At 49.7% G+C, this 16268-nt stretch overlaps 2 protein-coding genes across 3 annotated transcripts; one reads left to right on the top strand and one right to left on the bottom strand.

The window, feature by feature from the left end:
• Positions 1–308: 308 nt before the first annotated feature.
• On the bottom strand, positions 309–5992 carry CDK2 (cyclin dependent kinase 2). Of its 2 annotated transcripts, XM_082351048.1 has the most exons (8): positions 5674–5992; positions 4856–4933; positions 4627–4747; positions 3721–3891; positions 3147–3248; positions 2327–2470; positions 1820–2023; positions 309–1544 (listed from the first exon to the last, which is right to left on the bottom strand). In XM_082351048.1, exons 1-8 carry the CDS (start codon positions 5787–5789, stop codon positions 1440–1442), a joined length of 1041 nt encoding a protein of 346 aa, XP_082207174.1. In that variant the 5' UTR covers positions 5790–5992; the 3' UTR covers positions 309–1439. The 2 variants fall into 2 exon arrangements, with proteins under 2 accessions (XP_082207174.1, XP_082207175.1); XM_082351049.1 differs by lacking the exon at positions 2327–2470 and having other exon boundaries at positions 5674–5989.
• Positions 5993–6405: 413 nt separating this feature from the next.
• PMEL (premelanosome protein) lies at positions 6406–16232 on the top strand. Its single transcript, XM_082350944.1, has 12 exons — positions 6406–6530; positions 6763–6887; positions 10384–10494; positions 10655–10801; positions 11604–11738; positions 12119–12280; positions 12533–13681; positions 14432–14548; positions 14786–14870; positions 14981–15186; positions 15289–15376; positions 15997–16232. Exons 2-12 carry the CDS (start codon positions 6812–6814, stop codon positions 16136–16138), a joined length of 2418 nt encoding a protein of 805 aa, XP_082207070.1. The 5' UTR covers positions 6406–6530; positions 6763–6811; the 3' UTR covers positions 16139–16232.
• Positions 16233–16268: the final 36 nt, after the last annotated feature.

The raw sequence follows: 16268 nt of genomic DNA, 5'->3' as shown, positions 1-16268 counted from the left end.
TATGTGATATGTGTGTCTGGGGGCGGGTGGGTGGGGTGGGGGAGATGCAGGTTTAGGGGAAAGTGAAGTAGGAAATACATAAGCTTCACTTTCCCCAGCTGTAAAATGGGGGCAATAATTCCCACTTCACCCACCCGCGGCACTATCCCAATTGCATCACAGAGGTCGAAATGGAGTGGGGTGGGTAGCCCTGCATAGAGTGATTAGGAAAAGTGGTCTGAAACCTATTATCACATGCACACATTCATATTCTCTCTCACACCATTCTTTCAGTAAATATGCAAAAGTAAAGGAGGAGAGAGATGAACTATAAAACCAGGAACTTTTTTTTAATCAATTACAAACTAAATTACAAATAATGTTAATAGCAAGAACACTCAAGGACAAAAGGTGGGAGAAGAGAGACAAAAAAGAAAAAAAGCTTTTTTTTTTTTTAAACATTCGCGTTACAAACCCCAAGGTGCACATGGCAACAAATCCCCACCGATTCCCACTTAAAAAACTGCTATAACCTGAAATATAAATATAATTGTTCATCCTTCTTTTAAAGAAATATTTTTTTCCCAATGTCCCCACTCAGGCACAGCCCTAAAAAAGTGTCAGCATTCTTAAAATGAGGTCTTAACCTTAACTTTCACTCCTATGGGCTGGCCTTTAGAGGAAGATGGGACCTAGCACCTGAAGAACTAAGAATCTTAAAAGGAAGAGAAAAATTCAAACATCTTTCACTTGCCTCATAAGGCCTCGGTGAAGCACGGTCCCTGTCCCAGAGCCCAGACACCCCTTGCCTGTAGGAGGGACAGGCAAGAAGACTAGGAGCAATCATTTCTACTGCAGTCCCACCAGGACTGCAGAGACTGGGTGTCTAAGACAGGGAGTCTTGAGTCTCCCAGACTGTTAGGTGAGATGAAACACTAAAACTAGGGTATAAACTGGTTGGATCTATTTTTTTAACCTAATTCTTTAAAACAGGCCCCTCCCCATGTTTTTGTTTTGCTTGGTTTTCAAAAGTTCCAATTTAGTGCCCCTGCTATCAGTTGGCCTTACACAGGGCTGTGGGAGGTTTGGGGTCTCTGTCACCTGAAACACAGAAAATAATAATTGCAGGGCTTTCAGAGACTGGGATGGCAAACCCTATGTGGAGGAAGGAGAAACAGTCTTTTTTTTTTTTTTTTTTTAAATACCAGCCCTCCTAAGCAATGACTAAGAGGAAGGGGAGAGCATGGTGCAGAGATTAAGTGCATGTAATATTGACGCTTCCTTTCAATTTTACCTATTTCTTCCCTCCACCCCCTCTCCCCAGAGTTGGCTGGCTAAGAGGGGCAGGTGAGTGCTAAGGCAGCCAGACAAGATCAGTGAGCTAAGAGCCCTGGGCCAAGCCAGATCATGCCCTCACTGGAGGAGAGGGTGAGACTGGGAGTAGGGGCTTGAGAAGGCCATCAGAGTCGAAGGTGAGGTACTGGCTTGGTCACATCCTGGAAGAAAGGGTGAGCCAAAGCTGCCTTTGCTGAAATCCGCTTGTTGGGGTCGTAGTGCAGCATTTGCTGGAGGGAGAGATGTATGCTGACGTCAGTTATGTGATAATGGAGTAAATGGGCAGCAGGTGTTTTGAGAAATCGGGAAACAATTCCTTTCACCCAAGGAAGAGTTCCCATTTCCCTCCTTCCTGTATCTAAGGGGTGCACAACAGCGAGAGGGAAGTAGGGGCTAGGGTAATGCTGAGACCAGGAGTCCAGGGCCTCATTCTTCCTTCATCCTGGAAAAACCCTGCCCTGGGGGAGTGAATGAGAGGAAATGGGTGCCCACTCCCCACTCTCACCGATAACAAGCTCCGTCCATCTTCATCCAGGGGGGGCACAACTTTGCTAAAATCTTGCCTGGCCCACTTGGGGAAACTTGGCTTATAATCAGGCATAGAAGTAACTCCTGGCCAAACCACCTCATCTGGGGTCCCCAGAGTCCGAAAGATCCGGAAGAGTTGGTCGATCTCAGAATCTCCGGGGAATAGGGCCCGCCGGGTCACCTGAAAATGGGGAAAGAGGAAAAGCCAAGACCCACATTGACGTCAGTCAAAACTGCCCACTGGATAATGGAGGTTCCCACAGGCAGTGGAAGGTCAGCAGGGCCCCATGACTCCCTCCCCAGGGCCTTTCACGGGGTCAGTCAAACAGAGCCTGAGACAATGAAGTCCCTTCATCTGTCTCCTCGCCCCCTCCTTCCTTCCCCCAACCATGGCTTTGCAGATCCCCAAGGCTGGGTGGGGCTGGGAGGGGGTGAATGTCTGGGGTGCCACTGACATGTAGCAAAGGGATCCCAAGCCACTCACGGGGTGTGGGGTAGACACTGCGGTCATCCCCCCTCCTTGTGATGCAGCCACTTCTAGATAGGAGCACAGCGGGCAGAGACTGTGTCTTCCATTTCTTCTGTGTTCCCCACAGCACCTAGCATGGTGCTGGGTACACACTAGGTGCTTAACAAATATTTTTTGATGAATTGAGAGACGAATATGGGCAATTGTAAAGTAACGCACTGGGGGATAAATGCACATTATATATATGGGCTAATGGTCTCCATGCCCCCAGTTACAACCCAGATAAGGGACCATAAAACATACTGCTGATTTGATTTGAAAACTTAGCTCACTCCACTGTTGTATTAAAGGGGATGAGAGCTCCCTTATAAGGCTGGGCCTCAGGGATCCTTCAATCTGAAAAGCCAGAGGTTGAGGGGGGATGTGATCTAAGTCTGCAGTTTAAATAAAAGGTGTGGGTAAGGTGAACAAAGTTGGCCTCACCACATTCCTGGTGCCCTACAATAAGGTCTACAGGCCAAATGAAGGGGACACTAAATGGAACTCAATTTCCCAAATACATGCAGGCTAAAGCTAAAACAGTTGCAGCAATGATTTAGCTCAATTCAGAGATAAGATATGTATACTGCATGTTAAAGCTGTTTGAGGATATCCTAACATTGTGGTTGACATCAGGGATGACAGTCCGATCCTTTCCCCACCACCCACTTTGTGCTACTCTAGAGGAAGGACCCTGTGATAAGAGAAGGGCCATGGGTCTAGGCCAAGAAACAGTTCTGTTGTTCTTGAATGTGGGGAGGGGTGGGCTGGGTAGAACTCGGGCATGCCTCCGTACCATCTCAGCAAAGATGCAGCCCAGGCTCCAGATGTCCACAGCTGTGGAGTAGTATTTGCAGCCCAGAAGGATTTCAGGTGCTCGGTACCACAGAGTCACCACCTGAGGACAAGCGTAGGAAGGGGAGGGGTGGTGTATGGGGCATGGAGATTCCCACATCTCACTTCCTCAGGACTACTCTGCTAACTCAGCTTCTTAACAAGCAGCTTCTTTCCCTCCATCCTTCCCTTCCCTCTGATTTCCGCTAAGTAAAATAACTGGGTACAACTTCTTAGCCCAGAGTTAGCCTAGTCCATGGTTCTGGGGACCATATTTTCTGAACCCCCAATTTGCAACCTTCTTGGAAAACTTGAGGCAATCGGTCATAATTTTAATGGCGTGCCATCCAGCTCTCCTGGCTTGTTATCTATCAAAATATGAACTCTGTGTATACTCTAAGACCTCTTAGGGTGTCAGAGATACTTTCCATCTAGTGAGAGAGAAACTGCTGGCCAGATAGTTATTAAAAACTTTGTGAATGTCCCTGATAACACCTCCCAGGAAGTTCAGAGAAGACATGCAGAGAGGGACTCACCTCGTGGGTGTAAGTACGAACAGGGACTCCAAAGGCTCTGGCTAGTCCAAAGTCTGCTAGCTTGATGGCCCCCTCTGCGTTGATAAGCAGATTCTGAGGTTTGAGGTCTCGGTGTAGGACCCGATGAGAATGGCAGAAAGCTAGGCCTTGGAGCAGCTGGAACAGATAGCTCTGACAAGGGGAGAGAAAAGACTGTGTTTTTCATCACCGTGAGAAGATTAGGGTCTCCTCTGTGCCTCCAAAGTTCTACTAAAGCCTTCACTAGTTAGATAATAATTACATGTTTACAAGCCATCTCCCCGATTGGACTGTCAGCCCAGTGAGGATAAGGATCAGGTCTTACTCAGTTTTTTTTTTTTTTTTTTTTTTTTTTTTTTTGTTTTTTTTTTTTTTTTTTTTTCTTACTCAGTTTTGCATTTCTTTTCCGTATCCTGTGTTCAGCACATTGAAGGTGTGCAATAAATGTGTGTTGGATAAATGTTTGCTGATAGATTGAAAGTAGCTCTGGGAGTAAAGAACCCAGAAAAACAGACAATAGAGACTCACTGGCTATTTCTCCCACCAAGCAGGTGGAAAGGCTTTTTGGAGGGGTCTACCAAGTGCCCTCCAGTCCCAATTATCTGAGTTTCATCTCACCTTCCACCTGAGCTGCTAAGCTGACTCACTAAGGTTTCAACTTCTTTGATTCTCCTGCCCAGCCTTAGGGTTAATAAGCATAATGAGCAGTGAAGGAGCCACAAAAAAGGTATGTGTGATCGTGTGTGTGTGTGTGTGTGTGTGTGTGTGTGTAGGGGGGTGAGGGCTGGGAAGGAAGCTAAGATCACAAATCAACACTCAGTCTGGATTGCCTGCCTTCAGTCCCCCCAAGACATGCCCATGTTGGGAGGAGATGATGAGAAGGACTACCTTTATGAGGGGAAGAGGAATGCCAGTGAGAGCAGAGGCATCCATGAATTTCTTGAGATCCTGGTGCAGAAACTCAAAAACCAGGTAGAGTTTGTTTTCTGTATGAATGACATCCAGCAGCCTAGGGAAGGGAGGTCCAGGGATAGAGGTGAGGGAGAGAAATGCCCAGACAACACAAACAGAAGGCATCCTCCTTTACTGTCAGAGCACCTCCCAGATACATACTTACTTGACAATATTAGGGTGGTTAAGCTCCTTAAGCAGAGAGATCTCTCGTATGGCAGTACTGGGTACACCCTCTGTCTCACTTGGAGAAGTTGGGAAAGCAGAGATGGGAATGTGGTTACAAATATTCCTTTTCCCCCAGCCCAGTGATTCTACCCTGCCCCCTCCCTCCCCACAGAGACACCACCCCAGCATCCCCTAGGAAAGTGAGAGAAGAGAAGGGGTGCTTCAGGGGTTAATTCATGGATGGACAGGACTGGCTTTTGGACACATTAAGGTCATTATTTCTTCTTTGCCCAGGGTTAGGTTAGCAAAGCCTCCTGGTGAAGGTGAAGAAGGTAACAGGTAAAAAAAAAAAAAAAGGGGGGGGAGTAGCAGCACCCAGCCTCTCTAGAGGGGCCAGTGAGGTTCAACTGCCATTCTTTTGAAAGGGGGAGAGAATTCTAAGATGAGGGTGGGGTTGGGGCAGTGAGGAGGGCTCGTCATTCAAAAAGGTGCTCTTTACAGCTTACTGCAAAACCCAGCTCCACAGGGAGTCCTGGAACCCCCATCTCAGAGGCCTCCTTCCTCTTCCTGAGTCTTTCTGACTGTACCTTTGGGGGCATCACCCGCCTTTAGGGAGGAAATTTCCCATGGATTCTACACTACCCTATAGTCTCCCCCGGGAAACACTCTACTCGTCCTTCAACCCACCTCTCCACTTCAAAAGAAGTCCCTCCCTGCTACCTTCCGGTCCCTGGATGGCCACCGCCGGTTGGGGTGGGGGTAGGGGGCACTCAAGGAGCTCCCGAGTTAGGAGTCCCGGGTACAGAGGCCACTCACGTGTCCAGGCGGATTTTTTTAAGCGCCACCACTTCTCCCGTCACCTTGTTTTTGGCTTTGTACACAACTCCGTACGTTCCCTCTCCGATCTTTTCCACTTTTTGGAAGTTCTCCATGAAGCGCTAGCGAGTCGGGTCAGCCCGGCCCTGGAGCGGGGGCCTGGGAACCTGCAGAAAGCGGCACCCAGCTCTCGGGGGCCGAGGAGGGGAAACAGGGCCCAGTACCTTGGCCCCAGGTCGGGATGGAACGCAGTGTAACTCTCGCTCTTGTCAATTTGTCCAACTTGAAACAATGTTACCGCCTACCCCCAGTTCCCTACCGCCACCAGAAGCCCCGCCCCTCCTTCCCGCGTTTCCATGGCTCCGCCCCCAGATCTTCCTATTGGTCAACGTCAGAGCGGGAGGGGCCAGCCCTGCGTCCTTCTCTGCAAACGACCCCGCCCCGCGCAAGTTTGGTTCCGAGGGGCATTAAGACAAGTTTCAACGTAGGTGGGGAGGCTGAACACCTTTTTCCAAGTATCTGATTTGGGATTGAGTTTCCTACCTGTGTCCTGAGTCTATAGGGATTTCCTGATCTCTAATTCGCCGTTTTCACCACCCCTAGGAAAATGTGTATTGACCTAAGATTGAATGCCACCTGGTCCAGGGAGCCTCCTCTGAAAGCATGAAGCTGGGAATCTCATTTTAAGGGTCTCCCGGGCCTCGGAGGAGTCGTTGCCTCCGTCTCTCCGCCTACTCCGATACTGTCTCTCTTTGATTTTGGATCCAGGGTCACTGCTTCTACAGTCTTTTTGAGAGGTTCCTGGTTTGACTCACAATAAATTGATCCACTCTCCCATGATGAATCGTGTGTGTCCGGTACGTGTTTTGTTTTGTAGCTGCCCTTCAGTCAGTTCTTTCCACGGGGGGATGGAGTGCTTTAAGATGAGCGTGACCCTGTGAAACCAGAAACTGTCACTGAGTAGCGGGATGTCCAGGGACCAGGATCCCTCCTCAGTTCTGCCTTTCTCAGGTCCTCCTGCTCCTCCCAGGCCTCCCCTGCAGGGAGAGAGGGAAGGGCTATGCAAATGAGCATCCGTTTCTTATATAGGGGCTTGTCCTACGCCCCAGCGCCTTTGGTTGCTGGAAAGAAGAACAGGATGGATCTGGTGCTGAGAAAATGCCTTCTCCATGTGGCTGTGATGGGTGCTCTTCTGGCTGTGGGGGCCACAGAAGGTGAGTGTGGGGTGTGTGGACATGAGCAAGTGTGAATCTGGGGTTGCACACCTGCTCTGGTTTTCCCCTCCCTAATGGGAGATAACCAGCCATGCTTCGGGCATCTCCCACCCATTTGATTTAGTGAGGACATGGGCAACTGAGCTCCCTCCCCACATGAAGATTTGGGACTCAGCCTGAAAATAACTCCATTTGCTTGGAAGGGCAAGAGAATAGTGGGTCTTTGTGGCCCTAATTCTGAGACCCCCTGGGCAGTGAACTGGAGCAGGGGCTCCAAGGGAGTAAAATGAGTGGGAGACTCTTTTAGGCAATGTCTCAGGCACTTGGGATAGGGTACTTAAAGTGAGGAGCAAAAGAATGTGGTGTTGGTTAGAGGGTAAAGAGACACCACATCCCCTCTTTGGGATGGGCATAGGCAAACACAGCCCAGGCTTTTGTTCTGGGGCTGGGAGAGACAGGCAGAGGGGTCTCAGCTGAGCATCACATGAAAGAGCTCTGGGGGATTGGGGCCTCGTGACAGGAGCAAGGGGTGGGGGTGGGGGGTGGTGAGAGGGTCTGGAATGTCCCGTGCTGCTCTGAGGAGGGAGGGTTGGGAGTGGAGAAAGAATGGGGCATCTTATAATTCTCTTGCTCTCATGGTGGGATGCTCAGTGGGATGATTCCAGATCCTCCCCCAGCAGAATCAGCCAGGTTTCTGGTACATATTAGAAATGGAGTGAGGATAGTCTCTGCTGTGCTGAAATATCTGCATCATATTCCAGTGCCCCCCTTTCTCTAGATCCCTGGTCTCACAGACTTCTAGGAAGTTCTCCTTGATCTGACTTCCCTCATTCATGGTGCAGTTTCAAGTCTTTTTCTTTTACTACGTTCCTTATTGTACTCTGGAAACATTCTGTTCATATGTGTCCACCTGAGGCTCTTAAAATATTGTGCTTACTTTTTTTTTTTTTTTTAAAGACATCATTGCTACCCTTCAGTCAATTTATTTTCATTAAGTACTTATTAGAGGGCTTTTTAAAATTTATTTATTTATTTATTTATGGCTGTGTTGGGTCTTCGTTTCTGTGCGAGGGCTTTCTCTAGTTGCGGCAAGTGGGGGCCACTCTTCATCGCGGTGCGCGGGCCTCTCACTATCGCGACCTCTCTTGTTGCGGAGCACAGGCTCCAGACGCGCAGGCTCAGCAATTGTGGCTCATGGGCCTAGTCGCTCCGCGGCATGTGGGATCTTCCCAGACCAGGGCTCGAACCCGTGTCCCCTGCATTGGCAGGCAGATTCTCGGCCACTGCGCCACCAGGGAAGCCCTGTGCTTACTTTTTGGATCCTGATTTTTAAAATCATAAGAAGACATTTTTAGATATTCATGAAATTTTGTATGGACTGGTTTCAATAATTTTGTCTAGTGTGAATTAGCATTGTATTTATTCAAGAAAATATTTCTTTTTTACAGATACATACTGAATTTGTACGGTTTTAAATAACATTATGTCTGGGATTTGCTTGTGAATGCTTTAGCCAGGGACTTCCCTGGTGGTCCAGCGGTAAAGAATCCACCTTCCAATGCAGGGGTCACGGGTTAGATCCCTGGTCGGGGAATTAAGATCCCACATGGCGCGGGGCAACTAAACCTGCGCACCACAGCTACTGAGCTCGTGCGCCTCAAGGAGAGAGTCTGCGTGCCGCAAACTACAGAGCCCATGCGCTCTGGAGCCCCCGCATCCTGGAGCCCACGCACCACAACTAGAGAGAGAAAACCCACACGCCACAACTAGAGAGAAGCCCGCACGCTGCAACAAAAGATCCCACATGCTGCAACTAAGACCCGACACAGCCAAAAGAATAGAGGAAGGAAAAAAAAATAATAAATAAATAAAAATAAAGGAAGGAAGGAAGGAAAGAAAGAAAGAAAGAAAAGTACAGCATTAGAAATGAATACTCTAAAAAAGAAAATTAAATGCTTTAACCAAAAAACAAACCAACAACAAAGGATCGATAAAGCAAATGTGGCAAAATGTTGATAGTTGTTGGATCTGGGTGAGGCATGTGGAGAGCCATCATATCCCTTTCTTTCAGACCTCTCTTTTTTTTTTTAAATTTAATTTATTTATTTTATTTTAATTTATTTTTGGCTGTGTTGGGTCTTCACTGCTGCGTGCAGGCTTTCTCTAGTTGTGGCGAGCAGGGGCTACTCTTTGTTGTGGTGCGCGGGCTTCTTGTTGCGGTGGCTTCTCTTGCTGTGGAGCACAGGCTCTAGAGCGCGTGGGCTTCAGCAATTGTGGCACGCAAGCTCAGTAGTTGTGGCTCGCGGGCTCCAGAGCCCAGTCTTGGCAGCTGTGGCACACAGGCCTGGTTGCTCCGCAGCATGTGGGATCCTCCTGGACGACAGTTCGAACCCGTGTCCCCAGCACGGGCAGGCAGACTCTTTTTTTTTTTTTTTTTTAAAGCAAGTTTCTTTTTAATTTTTATTTATTTATTTATTTATTTATTTATTTATTTATGGCTGTGTTGGGTCTTCGTTTCCGTGCGAGGGCTTTCTCTAGTTGCGGCAAGCGGGGGCCACTCTTCATCGCAGTGCGCGGGCCTCTCACTATCGCGGCCTCTCTTGTTGCGGAGCACATGCTCCAGACGCACAGGCTCAGTAATTGTGGCTCACGGGCCCAGCCGCTCCGCGGCATGTGGGATCTTCCCAGACCAGGGCTCGAACCCGCGTCCCCTGCATTGGCAGGCAGACTCTTAACCACTGTGCCACCAGGGAAGCCCCAGACCTCTCTCTTGGTCAGTTATAATAATTTTGTTTGTCCCCACTCCCAATTTCTACCTGCCTCCGGTCCATCCTCCTCACTGCTTGCTGAAGTGATCCTTCTAAAACACAAATCTGATCATATTCAAAAAGTTTTGAAGGGTAAATTTTATGGCATGTGAATTATATCTGAATACAACAAACAAAATCTTCTGAGGTGGACTTGCCTACAGGATAAAGGCCAAACTCCTTCGCCTGGCACTCAAAGCCCCCACCCCATCTTCTTGGCCTCATCTCTCACGGTGTACATCAACCATACTGCTAGTGGTCCCCTATCATGCCATGTGCTTCCACGCCTCCATGCATCTGCTCATGCTGGGCCTTCTGCCTAGAATGCTTTATGCCACATGCCAACTCCTCATTGGGTCCTTCCCAGTCTGCCAGAGTGGAATTAATCTGTTTATTCTGTCATTTTGTTGTATATCGTGCATGTTTATTATGGCTCATGTTAAGCAGTGCCTTGAATTATAGTAATTTATGTATATGTCTATTTCATATACTTTAACCTGAATTTCTTTAGGACCATTTCTTTTTCATTTCTTAAGTTCTTTGCACCTAGCACAGTGCCTGGTACATGGTGGGTATTGGGTAAATTAAAATGCACTTTGAATGTGAGAATGAGTGACGTGACATGGGACACTGTGGTCCCCTGAGAAGGGAGTAATGACCTGAGGGTCCTCATTATACCTTCCTTTTAGGACCCAGAGACCGGGACTGGCTTGGTGTCTCAAGGCAGCTCAGAACTAAAGCATGGAACAGGCAGCTATATCCAGAGTGGACAGAAAGCCAGGGGCCTGACTGCTGGAGAGGTGGGAACTTGGCAATTTCTGGGGAGGGTATGGTGGGAATGGGGTGGGGAGAGGAGAGGAGCAAGAACTGGGTTGAATGTAGCTTGAGAAGACAGGAAGGGAAAAGGTATATGGGGAGGGGAAGCCAAGGAGTCCCAGCTAACGCAGCTGCCCTTTCCAGGTGGCCAGGTATCTCTGAAGGTCAGCAATGATGGGCCTACACTGCTTGGGGCAAATGCCTCCTTCTCTATTGCCCTGCACTTCCCTGAAAGCCAAAAGGTGCTGTCGGATGGGCAGGTCATCTGGGCCAACAACACCATCATTAACGGTGGGTACCACTCCACTCCAGGCCTCATTCTCAGGGCTCAGCTCATGCCCCTTCTCCTCCTTCTTCTTTTTTTAAACAAATTATATATGTAATTAGATTAGAAAGCACAGATACAGCACAAAGAAAAAAAAAATTGTAGTCCCCAAAATGGGGGACAGAAGACCCAGTGGATATAGAAGTTGGACAGACTTGGATTTAAACCTGTTACCAGTATGTGACCCTGGGCAAGTCACTCAATTGTTTTGTGCTTCCATCCCCTTAATCTGTAGAATAGGGATGATACTACTTTAAAAGGTTGTTGTAAGGATTAAAATGTGATAATATATAAAGAATTTAGCATAATGCCTGCCCTAGCCTACAGTAAAATCTCAGTAAATGTTAGCCGGTGCTGTTATTTTTACTTTTATCCCACTAGCCAGAGCAAATCTTTCTAAACATTTTGATACATTTCCAATCTCTTTCTCTCCAATCTCTATGTATATACTTACATAGGTATCTTTTTTTTTTTTTTGGCTGCTCAACATGGGGGATCTTAGTTCCCTGCCCAGGGATTGAACCCATGCCTCCTGCATTGGAAGAGTGGAGTCTTTTAACCACTGGACCACCAGGGAAGTCCCTACATAGGAATCTTTAATTACAGTTTCCATTCTCCCCACTACCACCCACAGTGGGTTATATCAAGGAGAATATATTTTGTAGCTAGGGAGTATTCCCAGAGCCCTGCTCTGGGAGCCATGTTAAAGGTTTTGGTGTATAATAAGGAATGCCAGGGTTTGAGGGTGACTTTGTATCTTCCTTTCAGGGAGCCAGGTGTGGGGAGGAGAGCCAGTGTATCCCCAAGAACCTGATGATACCTGCATCTTCCCCGATGGGAGGGCCTGCCCATCTGGCCCTTCACCTCAGAGAAGAAGCTTTGTTTATGTCTGGAAGACCTGGGGTGAGAGACTCCCTTCTCTGGCCTGTCACCCACACTTGGATTCATCTCTTCCTACCTGATCCCTTTTCTTTTGGTCCCACCCCTAAACTCTGTGAGTTTCCCTAATCTTCACCTCCCCCATGACTCCTTCTTCCACAACACCTAGCCAATTCCATTATACTTCTTTCTGGGAACCCTTCTCCAATTACAGTCCCATCCCATGGAACCCCTCAGTAGGACTCCTTTCCTGACCCCATATACAAGCTTCCAAACACCCTCTGAAATAACCACCCTCTCAATACGTCTCCTGACCTTCCTTCTCTGGTGCCCTGTCTCTAACCCTTCCCCAGTCCCCTTTGACCACTAACCCCCTTCTCTACTCTTCTTTCCAAAAACCTCAGGCCAATACTGGCAAGTTCTGGGGGGCCCAGTGTCTGGACTGAGCATTGGGACAGGCAAGGCAGTGCTGGGCACACACATCATGGAAGTGACTGTCTACCACCGCCGGGGGTCCCAGAGCTACATATCCCTCGCTCACTCCCGCTCAGCCTTCACCATTACTGGTAAGGACTTAGGAAGGGACAAGGCCAGTCTCAGGGCAGGAGGAGGTGGGGAAGCTTGGCTGGGCAGGAAAGGGGAAAGAGGAAATGGTGTGCAGGGGCACCTTATAGGGGCAGAGCCAGGAAGACATGGGCAGAGGAATGTGGGGCTTGGAGCCAGTGAAGGGCCAGGCAGCTTGGGGTTAGAGGATGTGGCTGTGAAAGAAGAAGCTGTGGCCCAGACTTGGTTCTCACCTTTTCTGGCTCCAATCTCAGACCAGGTGCCCTTCTCTGTGAGCGTGTCTCGGCTGCAGGCCTTGGATGGAGCGAACAAGCACTTCCTGAGAAAGCAACCTCTGACCTTTGCCCTCCAGCTCCACGACCCCAGTGGCTATTTGGCTGGGGCTGACCTCTCCTACACCTGGGACTTTGGAGACAGTACTGGGACCCTGATCTCTCGGGCACTTGTGGTCACTCACACTTACCTAGAGTCTGGCCCAGTCACTGCACAGGTGGTGCTACAAGCTGCCATTCCTCTCACATCCTGTGGCTCCTCCCCAGTTCCAGGCACCACAGCTGGGCATATGCCAACTGCCGAGGCCCCTGGCACCACAGCTGGCCAAGTGCCTACTGCAGAAGTCGTAGGCACTACACCTGCTCAGGTGCCAACTGCAGAGCCCTCTGGAACCACAGCTGTGCAAGTGCCAACTGCAGAGGGCACAGGTACCACAGCTGGCCAAGTGCCTACTGCAGAAGTCGTGGGTACTACACCTGCTCAGGTGCCAACTGCAGAGCCCTCTGGAACCACAGCTGTGCAAGTGCCAACTGCAGAGGGCAGAGGTACCACAGCTGGCCAAGTGCCTACTGCAGAAGTCGTGGGTACTACACCTGCTCAGGTGCCAACTGCAGAGCCCTCTGGAACCACAGCTGTGCAAGTGCCAACTGCAGAGGGCAGAGGTACCACAGCTGGCCAAGAGCCTACTGCAGAAGTCGTGGGCACTACACCTGCTCAGGTGCCAACTGCAGAGCCCTCTGGAACCACAGCTGTGCAAGTGCCAACTGCCGAGGCCCCTGGCACCACAGCTGGCCAAGTGCCTACTGCAGAAGTCGTGGGCACTACACCTGCTCAGGTGCCAACTGCAGAGCCCTCTGGAACCACAGCTGTGCAAGTGCCAACTGCAGAGGGCACAGGTACCACACCTGAGCAGGTACTAACCTCAGAAGTCATAAGTACCACACCTGCAGAGATGCCAACTGCAGAGGCCATAGGTACGACACCTGAAGTGTCAACTGCAGAACCCTCTGGAACCACAGTTGCACAGGTAACAACTACAGAGCTGGTGGAGACCATAGCTGGAGAGGTACCCACCCCTGAGCCTGACAGTCCAGATGCCAGCCCATTCTTGTCTACAGAAGGTATTACAGGTAAGAGGACCAGTATGAATGAGGTTCACTGAGGTGGGGGCATTTGTCACAGCTCTAAAGACCTGAAAGACTTACTCTGGATCCAGATGTTACCCAATCCTTAGCTTACCAGTGGAGTCCCTTCAGAGTCTTCACTGGTTTTAAAGCCCCCCAAGTCCCTCTTAATGGCATGGAAGAGATCCAGAGTTCAGGAAACCAGGGTCTTCTCCTAGGCCATGGGGAGAGAGCTTGTTGCTCCTCTGTCTCTGAAAAGAGCTGTTCCCTAAAGTGAAGGTCAGGGAGCAGTCTGTGATCATTTACATAATACTTATATCTCATTTTCTGATTAAGTGTAAATGCATAGAAATCTTTCCCAGTTTCTGACACCATTTCCCACCTCTGGATTCCCATCCCAAAGTAGGTTTACCGGGAATTGTGGTAGAAACACTGAAAAGGGAGGAATAAGATAGTGACACTATAATGAGTTAACATACATCAAGTGTCTAACCCAGGACCTGGCACAGTGTGGGGTGTGATAAACATTTGGGATTTTTAAAACTCCAACTCTACCCCTAACTGTGACTCTGGGGCAGTCATTTCTCCTTCTGGGCCTCAGTTTCCTTATCTATAAAATGAGATTTCCTAGCTCTTGCCTGATTCCAAGCCTGGATCCAGTAGCTCTGGCTCTACCTGGAAAAATGCCTGCTTGGCCTCTGTTTCCAGGTGAGTCATTTGTCTCATGACTTTGCCCCTTCCATCCTCTCCTGCCAGGCTCCCAGAGCCCCCTGCTGGATGACACAGCCACCTTAATCCTGGTGAAGCGACAAGTCCCCCTGGATTGTGTTCTGTATCGATATGGCTCCTTTTCCCTCACCCTGGACATCGTCCGTGAGTCTTGCCTACTTTGGGAGCTGGTGGAGGGAAGGCGTGTGCTGCTTAGGGCTGCCCAGTGGAAGCACACCCTGGAAGGAGTTACTCACCTGAACAAGAATACCCAAATCCCAGGGTTTTCATTTGAAGGCATGAGGATGGGATCGGGGAGGTAGCCCGAGGACCTTCCTGTCCGTGGGCCTTTGGGGAGGACTGGTAGAGGAGTCCCAGACTTAAAATCTTGCAACTTTGCAGAGGGTATTGAGAGTGCTGAGATCCTGCAGGCTGTGCCATCCAGTGAAGGAGATGCATTTGAGCTGACTGTGTCTTGCCAAGGCGGGTGAGTGTCCCACTGGTTGCCCCGAGAACTCTTGGGTTGACTGCTGCCCTGCTCTCTGGTGTCTAGTGTTCCTTCCCAGACTCCCTGACGTAAGCTGACATCTCTCCCAGGCTACCCAAGGAGGCCTGCATGGACATCTCATCGCCAGGGTGCCAGCCCCCTGTCCAGCGGCTGTGTCAGCCTGTGCCACCCAGCCCAGCCTGCCAGCTGGTTCTGCACCAGGTACTGAAGGGCGGCTCGGGGACCTACTGCCTCAATGTGTCTTTGGCTGATGCCAACAGCCTGGCAATGGTCAGCACCCAGCTTGTCATGCCTGGTAGGTACTTGGACAAGAGGTAGGATGAAGAAGGGGGGTGGTAGAGGATATCTGACAGGAAGCAGTTGCTGACTCTAGCTATGTCTGGGATTCTGCCTGTAGGTCAAGAAACAGGCTTCGGGCAGGCTCCCCTGTTCCTGGGCATCTTGCTGGTATTGATGGCTTTGCTGCTCGCATCTCTGATATATAGGTGAGAGCCCCACCATGCCGCTCACACACCCTTATCCCTTAGCACCACCGCTCATTCTTCCTCAAGGCAAGAAGGAACCACCACCCCCTTCGAGAAAGCATAGTGTCCAGGAAAGAGCCCAGATTTGGAAGTTAAACAGGCCTGGGCTGCGGACCTGGTGGGATATTGGGGAAGTAGCTTAACCTTTCTGAGCCACTGAAAGGTAGGAAAACTGATACCTGCCCTGTGAGACTGTTGTCAGGATTCTAGACAATGTGGGTAAAGCACCTGGTTCTGAAGCAAGAGTGCAATAAATGATGATCTTGATGATTTTTCTAATGAATAATATCAAGAGTGGAGGAGGCTGGGTGAAGTGAGTTCTCCACCTGCATGAAGGGCAAATCCCTAGGCCTGGGGTGCCGAGGGCCTCAAAGCAGGGAAGCTGGTAGGGTGAGAGGGGAATGGACAGAGGTTACCACAGAAATAAGAGAGGATGAACCCTGTTGGTGAGAAGAAGGGGAAGGAGCCAGGATCAAGGCCAAGGAAACCTGGGATATGATTTATCCTCTTCGTTGGAGGAGCACAAACAGGCTGCCATTGACTACCGCTAACCAGTATCCCCGCTTTTCTCCCAATATCAGGAGAAGACGTACGAAGCAGGGCTCAGCTCTCCCCCTTCCCCAGCTGCCACCCGGCAGAACCCAGTGGCTACGTCTGCCCTGGGTCTTCCGCTCTTGCCCCATTGGTGAGAGCAGCCCCCTCCTCAGTGGGCAGCAGGTCTGAGTACTCTCACGTGCAGCGTGGAGAGCAATGCCTATCTTTTCTCCAGTCTTCCCTTGGAGACTACCATTGCCTGAAATAAAGACTCAGAACCTGGTGCTGTTATTTCCTTACTTCTGAGAGAATCTATGTC

Source organism: Balaenoptera borealis (assembly GCF_965194805.1).
Source record: "Balaenoptera borealis genome assembly, chromosome: 13".
Taxonomy (NCBI): domain Eukaryota; kingdom Metazoa; phylum Chordata; class Mammalia; order Artiodactyla; family Balaenopteridae; genus Balaenoptera; species Balaenoptera borealis.
This window is presented reverse-complemented; position numbering and strand designations above follow the sequence as displayed.

Coding starts and splice junctions, on each gene's coding strand:
- CDK2 (XM_082351048.1), bottom strand. CDS start 5,789: ATGGAGAACTTCCAAAAAGTGGAAAAGATCGGAGAGGGAACGTACGGA. Junction 2,471..3,146: donor GCTGCATCTTTGCTGAGATG/GTACGGAGGCAT, acceptor ATATTTGTTAAG/CACCTAGTGTGTACCCAGCA. Junction 2,024..2,326: donor CAGTGTCTACCCCACACCCC/GTGAGTGGCTTG, acceptor CCCCATTTTCAG/GTGACCCGGCGGGCCCTATT.
- PMEL (XM_082350944.1), top strand. CDS start 6,812: ATGGATCTGGTGCTGAGAAAATGCCTTCTCCATGTGGCTGTGATGGGT. Junction 14,549..14,785: donor CCTCACCCTGGACATCGTCC/GTGAGTCTTGCC, acceptor GCAACTTTGCAG/AGGGTATTGAGAGTGCTGAG. Junction 15,187..15,288: donor CACCCAGCTTGTCATGCCTG/GTAGGTACTTGG, acceptor TTCTGCCTGTAG/GTCAAGAAACAGGCTTCGGG.